Below are 11,037 nucleotides of genomic sequence, written 5' to 3'. Positions count from 1 at the left end.
TCTCTTGTGTGATGCATATATATATATATATATATATATATATATATGGGGGGGGGGGTATTATAATATGTATTATTTATTATATTTTTTAATAATATAATATAATCTGATATTAGCCTCATCACATTATAGTATGCATAAAAAGAGTAGCTCCATAACAGACAGTCAGCTAATTTCAATTGAAATCACCAAAAAACGCACTTTCATACCCTGGAGACAGGGCTTTCGCTGAACACGGACAGTGATGCTGATGCTTTCACTCGGAGTAGAAAAGTATTGGCAACATGTGAGAAATGCTGGTATGCAAGAAAAAGTGGCGGTACGCAAAAGATAAAATTTTAGAAGAACTGCGTACCGGCCCATTGTGAGCACTGATATAACTTCTAAATGAGTGTGCGAACCTGCAACCTCAGTCTACAAATCTATTGTTCGATTTTCTTGAAAAATGACAAAATTAGAAAGATGAGACTAGAAAGATGTTTCATACCAAAAGTAACTTGCTCTGTCTTGTCTGTTGGTGCATTGTCAGTGTCCTCTATGCTCCGCGATGCATTTTTCACTGCATGAGAACATTATGTGTGGTGTGAGAGCTTGTCGGACGTACCAATAGTAACTAAGGGGGACGGGTCTTTGCGAAGGGTCAAATGACTGTATATTGTGTGAAAACAACATGAATTGTGTTAATGGTATGGTCACAATAGACAGAGATTGCGCTAATTGTGTTTAGAGTTTTGAAAATGTGACTACAGGTTGGACAAATGGATTTTAGCAATTGGAAAAAAAAAAACTAATTCTTTCCCTTTTGCTTTCCAGTTTCTACTTCAGAATACACATACTGAAGTAACTGCAGATTGTGCCTGCTCCAGTTTGGATCCAGCTGAAGATTTCCGATGACAAAGACACTTGCGAAGACTTCAGATGACACCAACTTTGGATCAACATACAAAACTGTTAAATATTATAATTATATTGTCATACAATCCTTATGTTGTAATCATTATGAGAACCAGTTGTAATTGTTTCCTAACACATTCATTGTGTCTGCTTAACTGAATATGACGTTAACCAAGCACATAATATGTATTATGTTATAACTGTACATAGGGGTGTCCCCAAATAGTCAAAGATTCGATAGGGGGAGCCTGATTTCACTACCAATCTCACAGTCGAATATTCGTGGGGTGTTATGATCATGCCATTTTGGCTATATGGGGGTGCACAAATGTCTGATTTCACATAGAACTACTGGTTTTCACCCAATAAGTTAATATACAGCCTATTAAAATAATGCTGTAAATAAGAATCTGAAAATAAACATTTTAACGTGTGAATAAATCCAACCACCCCTATAGATTTAAGTTTCACTTTCTATAATCCGTGACAGACAGAGGAGCATCTTGGCGGCAGCAATTTAAATCTTTAGCAACACTCAAACTGACACATTCTTTTTTCGATCAGGTAGGGTACAAGTGATTTCAAAACATTTCAGCCAGTTTATATATATCATGTATATATTATTTATCTCGTATAAAATGCATCTGATTGAGTTGCGCTGCAGTAAAGTGCTTCATTGTAGTACTACAGTGATTATCTCTTCAGCGCGAGCAGGACAAACAACAATGCATAATATTAATAACTATGACTGGGACTATCATATACATAACAATTATAATGAGAACACTATTATAATAAAACGCTGTGAATTTTTAGAGTTTAGTTGCCGTGTTTCTGCACGTTGTTGTGTGAAGAACACGTCCACAAAAGGAGTTCATTCAGAGCAGCACAGATACGTTCATGTGCATTCGGGGCATTTTGTGCAGATAGCCTATAAGTCGTAATATTAACGTTATGTTGTATAAATAACTAAGCGTATTCTATATGAGATAAATGATGAGTTAAATCCCATTGATTAAAAACCTGCTATCAAATGCTTCATTCTACTGGTCATCTTCAGCGCGTGCAGCTCAAAACAGAAATGCAGAACATTAATAACTACTGTCATATACATACGACGTTATAATGAGAGCACTATTGTAAAAAATGTTGTGAATGCTTAGGGTTTTGCTGAGGTTTAATGTTAACTATCTTTTAATCAAAACATAAAACATTATTTACCCCGTTTGTATCTGTGAGGCGTCCATTACACATATTCCCTGTGTGTTAATGTAATTATGACTGTGGAATGTCTGACTTGACTCTTGGAAATGTATTTTGCCCTGCCCCCAAAACATATGATTTGACTATCAGTCGAATATCGGCAAGATTAAAAAAATTCCGATTCGACTGTGAAAATCCTTAGTTGGGGACACCCCTAACTGTACATTACTGCCATATAGACATTACTTTGACACACTCATCCCTGGCTGATAACAATACTTTCTAAGTGTAACAGTGGGAGGAAGGCCAGGCCTACAAAAGGGGAACAGATACCCACTTCATGGAAGTGAAAACCAAGAGGAACATTATATCAGGATGGAGCTGGAGGGCTGTAGGAAAGGATGACCCAAGCGGAGCCAAGGGGTTGGAAGACTGAGGCAGAAGAAAATAAACTGGAGACCAAGGCAGAGCCGGAGGAACAGAGGACCAAAGTAGAGCCAGAGGACCAATGCGAAGTCAGGGGATCAGAAGACCGAGGGACTGCAGTGGTTCTTGTGGGATCGAACTGGAGAAGCCGGAGGTCCTTGGTAACCTGGCAGAGTAGGAGGGTGATGAGAACCCAGGAAAACAGGAACTGAACTGGAGGAAGACGAACAAAGACCTCAGATGGAGCCAAAGTGCTGGATGGAACAATCTGAAGAGGATGGGCTAGGGTCCTGGGCAAGAACCAGGGAGTCTTTCATATCAGGCAGAAGCAGTGGAAAAGAAAGGGCTAGGCTCCTGGATGGAACCAGGGAGTCAATAATGTCTGGGATAAGGACAGCTGTATCTACCTCAGGCAGGGCTCTAGGGGTGAGTACAAGGTCAGGAACTACAGTAGTCAACATTTGAAGTGGATCAAAAAAGTTCATCAAAGTTGTCCTAAGACAAGAATGAATTTTAGTTTTAGGACAACTTTGTTGAAAGGTTTTGATCCACTTCAAATGTTGACTACTGTAGTTCCTAAATGGATAGGGCAGCGACCACTGTCTCCAGGACTGACAGGGCTACGGCTCAGGGATGGACAGGGTGGCATGCAATGACTAAGAGTTCCAGGGCTGGAGCAAACTCTGGCGGGATCGCAGGGGGTGCAGCAACACTCTTTCACTTCACCCACGGTGAATGCTAATAGCACAACCTAATCCAGGTAATGACAAATCATCCCTCGGGGACCTTTCCTTTGGCAGCAACAAATTAAACAGCTCATTTAAGCCTGTAAAAATTAAATTAGGGCATCGTCATCAAAATGCACCAAGTTAACTAGTTGTAAAAACTCACTGATGTGGTCCACGAGAGAACAATTGTTCTGCTTGAGGAGGATTAGCTGAACAGCCGCTATATCCAGTTGTTGGTTGTTCTTCTGTAACGACTGCTCATAAGGAGTATGGATCACAACTTTTATGTAATCAAAACAGGATGAAACGTATATAAACTGAGAAATGGAAAACTTGAGTCATTAGTGAAGAGGTTATATGTGACCATTTTCTCTTCTGTAATAATTGCCTAATCTGAAAGTTGAAAGAGGTCCTCAAAGAGGTCCTGATTCTTTTCACCGCGTCAGAAAAGAATTCAGAAGCTTCAGAATCTCTCACTGCTGAAGCCCGATGTAGGTCTAGTTCCAGCTCTAAAACATAAGGTGGGTCATAACACTCATCTCTCAGTTACCTGGACAGTTGGCACAGTGGGTGAGATATTTGGGGAGATACTAGGGATGTTGGAGGGAATATTAAAGTCCCCACGAAGTGGCTTGATGAACAGTTTTCTTTGATGTGTTGACCCATTTCTGATTTAAATATATCAGGGCAGTACATGAGCCTGTCCCCAGTTTTTAAATAGCCAGTAACCTTTAGTTCAAGTCAAGGCCTGACAAACACAGTAGCAATAAAAATGCAGTTTTATAAATTTCCTCTTTGATTTAAATTTCTGTAATAATACCAGTTCATGTTACTAGAGTAAAACCCTGAGTTTTAGTAATAATGATGATGTGTAGAAAAACTAATGTTGGTGCATGGCAACAGTGTTATCTCCTCTTCTTCTTTTCAGGGGCCCGTTCTTCGTACGTCACTAACTCAGTCAGCTGGATTTGATTGTTGATGATTTGGCGTGATCTCGGATTGTTTGGTTCTTCGAAGCTCATCCCAGAGTTGCTGTCATAGCAACAGGTCCGTAAGCTTAAACCTGCTCGGGAGCAGCTTATTTCATGTAAACAGGATTAGATTGCATCTTTTTAAGTGGAATTGATATTTAAAATCTGTCCCAGCCACTGCTACTCTATTAGAAGAGTACCCTACTGATCCAGGGACAGTAATTTAAAAAATAATATAATGTTGTGTAGTCTATAATACTACAGACACAGCCAGTTTTACTCATTGAAAGATTTATTTGTGATAAAATAATTACTTTATAATCGTATTGGAGTCTTACATGCTGTACAGTTAATCTGAGTCATGCATTAATTTGAGTGCTGGCAGATATTATGGGAGTGGCTTGATGGAGCGCAGGAGATGCAGATAACATGATCTTGACCCTTAAGAAAGTTTAATTAATGCGGTCACGTAACAAATCTGTTCAAAGATAAAATTACATGAATTGCTAATTACAGCATTGCAATAAAAATGTAAAGTCTGTACAAATACTAGAAATCGTGAATATAAATAATTGGGAATCATGTAAAAAATAAAAACAGTGCACATTTCATTTATCTATTATAACATTTATGTAGTTTTGTTCACTTGGCTGTTTCCTTATAAAGGTCCAGAAATTTGTCATTTTTTTGTCAGGTGTCCTTTTTAATGATATGATGTGATTACGTTGCTGTCTTGCCACCAGCCAATCGCTGCACTGCTGATCGTGGTTTCGAGTATCGATACATCTGCCCTTTACGGGGAACACGCCGTAATCTTAGACGACTTAATCCAGATATTTTAAATCAAATCCACAAATTCGTCTGAAGAACCAAATTAGCCAGAGATCAGTCATCACGATTAGAAGATCTGGCATCATCTCAGATGTATTAAGCGAGGTACGAAGAACGGGCCCAAGGGCCATTAATAACCCTAAAGCTGCCTAACAGTTTGATCTCCTCCATATCGCTTTAAAGCAGAATATTCTGTGTAGGATTCAATAGGGTTGGGTCAATTTTGTGGTCTGTGCCACAATATCAAGGGAAACGGGGTTGACTCACACATGATCTGCTTTGAAATATCCTGTCTCAAGAGCACATGACAGTGACACAAAACCAGGCTTCACGCACCCAAACCGAAAACATATTCATGCTGCATTTGAAATCATTCCCTTTGGGGGCATTCACCTTTCAAGCATTTGTTGCATAAAGTTTTCAGAAGAGAGAAACTTGGGCAATGGAAGTGGCACCAAAAGAACTCAAGTGATGAGGCTGTTCTCCATCTTTACAGCGGGTGGCTTACTCCATCATTACACTGGAGTCAACATTCTGGGTCTGCTGGGACATTTCAAAGAACATCACATCTTCTCTCATACCACTTAGATGATCCAGCAGCATTTACAGAGCCACGATTTATACCAACCCACAGAAACACTACACAGACGGTTTCAATGGTTACATTCTTTGACAGAATAACTAACCTCCACCATTGCAGCAATGGATGCAAACCAAACAATATGTCGAAGTATGTAATTTAAGATATAGCTCTCGTAGATGCCTTCTTTCATGTTGGACTAAAAAAGCAGCCTAGATCCTGTGGTGGCCTATCACAACCCATAACCACTCACTATATGTATGACACATATTATATGAACTAGTGTCTGTTGTACAACTTGAATGAAATATCATAGTTCAATAGCATAAGACAGGAATGGGCAACTCCAGGGTTAAATTGGGGATGGAGCTAATCTTTGCAGGACAGTGGCTCCCCGGAGTTGCCCATTCATGGCATAGGATGTTTAGATGGTTGAAAGGTAAGAATCTTGTAAAGAATTCACAAATCATGCATGACCATACTTCGTTTTACAATAAATTAAAAACTGGGCACATTTGATTGCATTTGTTTTGTTTAACTTGGCAAGTGAGGCGATGCGGTGGCCAGACTGCAACATTGGAAAAAAAGTTACCCGCTAAGAAAGTAATCATTTTCAATGAGAGGAGTGGGCACCGTACTGAAAAACTACAGTGAACTTGCAGTAGATAAGCGGAGATTGTGTTGGAGCAGCGTGTGTGCTGCATTCAGTGCTGCTATTCACAACAGTTTCTATATTGTCTGTACGTGATCTGAGTCTTAAATGAGCCGACCTGACAATAACATTATTTTAACTTGCACAATGTGTCTTTGCTTCTCGTAACGTGACTTCAGATCTTGCAATTACAACTATTTCTTGTAATTACAGCTTTATATCCTGCAATTGAGACTTTATATCTCACAACAATGTGACTATTTCTTTTTTTGTTATCTCACACAAATCATGCATGACCATACTTCGTTTTACAATAAATTAAAAACTGGGCACATTTGATTGCATTTGTTTTGTTTAACTTGGCAAGTGAGGCGATGCGGTGGCCAGACTGCAACATTGGAAAAAAAGTTACCCGCTAAGAAAGTAATCATTTTCAATGAGAGGAGTGGGCACCGTACTGAAAAACTACAGTGAACTTGCAGTAGATAAGCGGAGATTGTGTTGGAGCAGCGTGTGTGCTGCATTCAGTGCTGCTATTCACAACAGTTTCTATATTGTCTGTACGTGATCTGAGTCTTAAATGAGCCGACCTGACAATAACATTATTTTAACTTGCACAATGTGTCTTTGCTTCTCGTAACGTGACTTCAGATCTTGCAATTACAACTATTTCTTGTAATTACAGCTTTATATCCTGCAATTGAGACTTTACATCTCACAACAATGTGACTATTTCTTTTTTTATGTTATCTCACAATCACCTTTCTTAGGTGAAAATGAACTTGCACAAAAAAGGCTTCTTCGTGAACTATGAGACAAGTTTCATGTTGGCAGCCTACTAAAAAAGAAGCTCAAACGGGTTAAGATATAGAAAATACTCATGTAAGGCCCTTGTTCCAGAGCAACTGTACCTGTAGTAAATGTACAGTAAATAAAAAAATGGTTTCAGCTTACGTAACCCTACTTAAGGAAGTTAGCTTTTTGTTGTTGTTCTTGGAACTACATGCATAATTTTTGGTAAGAAACTGGACAGCGGATTGGTAGTTTCAAATTGCATGGGACTGTACAAATCTAAGGAGGAAAAAAAAGTAAAAATTAAGGAGAAAAACTTAATGTTACGTTACAGAGTTTTGGGATTACCATTTAAGCTTCTCCTCGAGACACAATATACTCTTTTGCGGCATCAGGCCAAATGGCTTTCTTTGCAAAACCTTTTATTTTTTTTATCCAGTATTCAAATAGTTTTGGTCATTCAACCAAAAGGACACTTTAACATTACCGATTAAAGGGGGAGGGGCTTAAGTCAACACATTTGTATTCACAACTGCAAAAAGTATTGACAGTACACCAACAATGGGACTGGTAGCAACTCTTGAATGAAACGCTGATGTGAAAAAACATGCTGATACACAACAATGTAAAGGAAAAAAACATTAAATTCTTCACTGATATTTCTACCCCTCATTTGCTACATGCTCAATCTATTCACCATTACAGTTCATGCAGCACAGGATTATCATCTGGACTGTGAAGAACTGATCTCTCTGGTTTGAGCAGATGAATTATGAAGTCAAGGCGATACTGCGCTTCAGAAGCAAATGGAATCTTTCCTACATAATTGCGCAGCTGGAATGACAATTACGTTACAGTGTCAAATGACTAAAAACGTGCCTTTATGGGCAAAAACGAACTAGAATGTCAATGATGTACTTTCCTAGTAACAAGGCTTTCCACAAATTTTATTGCACTGACACGGATCTATTTGCAGTAAATTATACACCTACAAACAGTGGCAGGTACAACATGGCATTAACACCTACAAGACACTATCCTCAGTGATGGACGATCTTTAGACGAACAATATAATCATGTATGCTACAGCTGCAGACGTCTGCAAGACCACTGACTTGCTCATACCGTCGAGGCACATCTCAGATGAAACATTTCACTCTTAAAACATAGAACAAAGCTGATATTTACCATTTACATAACGATATAACTTAGTAGGCAGGTGTCGAACACCTCATGCTCTCCATTTCAAGAAGGGGATCTAAGTCTTAACTTGAAAACTTCGTACACAATCGAACCGACTTATGGTCGAAACTACTGCGGCGCGCCAAAGAAGCTACGTTTCCACACTGCAGAACCATCATCTCTGTTCATGTTTTCCTTGCAAGCGTTCGTCTTGTGTTTGATTGACTAAAGCTTCTTTGCAATGTTTCCTCGGGCAATCAAGAGCTCACTGGCATGAAGGTGGGGTAAACATTAAAGGCAAACGTTGCTCAAGGCAGATGCCAAACCTTTAGAAACAGAAGTTTCCAAGCGACGGGGCTCAAGCATATTAGTGTAATACGTGTCTGATATGAGGGACGTGCCGACAACTGATAAAACAAAAAGATTCCCCTCTCGATTTCAATTTCCCACCAACTCTGTGCGATACTCGCATCGTCATTTGACATAAGTGGAAAAAATGGTATCACTTTAAGGAAGCAAAAGAAAACTTAAAGGGATAGTTCACCCAAAAATAAAAATTCTGTCATTAATTACTCACCCTCATGTCGTTCCAAACCCGTAAGACCTTCGTTCATCTTCGGAACACAGATTAAGATATTTTTGATGAAATCCGAGAGCTCTCTGACCCTCCCATAGACAGCAACACAACTGTAATGTTCCCAGACCCAGAAACATAGCAAGGAAATTGGTAAAATAGTCCATGTGACATCAGGGGTTCAACCGTAATTTTACGAGGATACGAGAATACTTTTTGTGTGCAAAAGAAAACAAAAATAACAACTTTATTCAACAATTCTTCTCATCCCGTCTGCTATGGCGTACCACCATTGTTGAGAGTATCACGACGCATGCACTTGCTTCCACTTCATGTAAACAACGCATGCGCTTGATAACGTAAGAATCAGAACTGAAGAATTGGGAAGAATAGTTAAATAAAGATATTTTTGTTTCCTTTGCGCAAAAAAAGTATTCTCATAGCTTCATAAAATTACGGTTGAACCCCTGATGTCACTATTTTACTGACGTCCTTGCTACGTTTCTGGGTCTTTGAACATTTCAGTTGCGTTGCTGTCTTTGGAGGGTCAGAAAGCTCTCGAATTTCATCAAAAATATCTTAATTTGTGTTCCGAAGATGCACGAAGGTCTTACGGGTTTGGAACGACACGAGGGCGAGTAATTAATGACAGAATTTTCATTTTTGGGTGAACTATCCCTTTAAAAAAATAAAAAATAAAAAAAAAATAAGAAATGATACAGAGAAACGTCCCTCTATTTCTTGCTACGCAGGCGTTTGGAGTGACGCGGGAGGTCCGAGCACTTGCGGGGGCGTTTGAGACACAGGCCGCTCTCGCCCTCGGCTGCTGGGCTCATGGTGGCAGAGGAGGAGGAGGACGCCGCAGGTTCCAAACCCGTAAGACCTTTGTTCATCTTCGGAACACAAGTTAAGATATTTTTGATGAAATGCGAGAGCTTTGTGACCCTTCATAGACAGCAACACAACTGACACGTTCAAGACCCAGAAAGTTAGTAAGGACATCTTTAAAATAGTCAATGTGACATCAGTGGTTCAACCTTAATTTTATTAAAAAAATACTTTTTGTGCGCAAAGAAAACAAAAAATAAAACATGTTCCGAAGATGAACGAAGGTCTTACGGGTGACCTGAGACCTGAGGGTTGAGTAATTAATGACAGAATTTTCATTTTTGGGTGAACTATCCCTTTAAAAAAATAAAAAATAAAAAAAAAATAAGAAATGATACAGAGAAACGTCCCTCTATTTCTTGCTACGCAGGCGTTTGGAGTGACGCGGGAGGTCCGAGCACTTGCGGGGGCGTTTGAGACACAGGCCGCTCTCGCCCTCGGCTGCTGGGCTCATGGTGGCAGAGGAGGAGGAGGACGCCGCAGGGGTGGAGGAGGAGCTGGAGGCCACCGCAGCGCTGTCCATCAGTTCCCTGAGCTTGTGCTCCAGCTCGGCCAGCCGGGCGTTCTGCTCTCCGATCACCTGCGACTGCTCCAGCTGCTTCTGCTCCTGATCCTGCAGCTGCTTCTGCTGCTCCAGCTGCTTGACCCGCACCTCCTGCATCTCGCGCCGCAGCGCCGTCATCGACGCGCCGTTCACCTTCACCTGCTGCTGCACCTTCGTCATCTCGGAGCGAGACGGAGTGTTTTTGGCCAACAGGGACATGGTGGTCAGAGAGGTAGAGGGACCGGCCACTGCAAGACAGAGCCATAAGATTTAAAACAGCAGCGATTTAAAGGTGACATATCATGAAAATCTGACTTTTCCAGGTTTTAAGTGCTATAATCAGGTCCCCAGTGCATCTACCAACCAAGGAAACGTGAAAAAGATTTACCCAGTAACTTTGTTTCGGGAAGCCTTTTTCTGCAAGCGTCTGAGAAAACGAGCGCGTCTGATTTCGCTCCCTTGGTGACGTGGCAAAGGGATCTCATAATATTACCGCCCCTTAATCTATAAGTTTCTGCCCACGTTGCCGTCATTATGATTTCGCAAGCGACAACGGTGTCTAATGCCATGGCGAAGGTTTGAGCAAAACATGCTAACTGTTCTGCCTTTTACTGCACAGACGAGCACAGAACACTATTTAGAGTCCCAGCCTCAGAGGAGACAAGAGAGCAGTGGATTTATTGATTTATTTAGGCTACTAGTGTTGTCAAAAGACCCGGTATTTCGGTACCAAGTCGGTACTAAAAAAATGAAAACGTTACGGTACCAGGTT

The 11,037-nt window shown here is 40.4% G+C and overlaps 1 protein-coding gene across 1 annotated transcript in view; it reads right to left on the bottom strand.

The window, feature by feature from the left end:
* Positions 1–10,001: 10,001 nt before the first annotated feature.
* Positions 10,002–11,037, bottom strand: part of fbxo28 (F-box protein 28) — an 11,267-nt gene continuing 10,231 nt past the window's right edge. The window contains exon 5 of the mRNA XM_016500317.1: positions 10,002–10,513. Coding sequence (XP_016355803.1) covers positions 10,074–10,513 — 440 coding nt within the window. The 3' untranslated portion in view covers positions 10,002–10,073. The remainder of the gene's footprint in view (positions 10,514–11,037) is intronic.

This window comes from Sinocyclocheilus anshuiensis, unplaced genomic scaffold (genome assembly GCF_001515605.1).
Source record: "Sinocyclocheilus anshuiensis isolate Anshui unplaced genomic scaffold, SAMN03320099.WGS_v1.1 scaffold166, whole genome shotgun sequence".
NCBI lineage: Eukaryota > Metazoa > Chordata > Actinopteri > Cypriniformes > Cyprinidae > Sinocyclocheilus > Sinocyclocheilus anshuiensis.
This window is presented reverse-complemented; position numbering and strand designations above follow the sequence as displayed.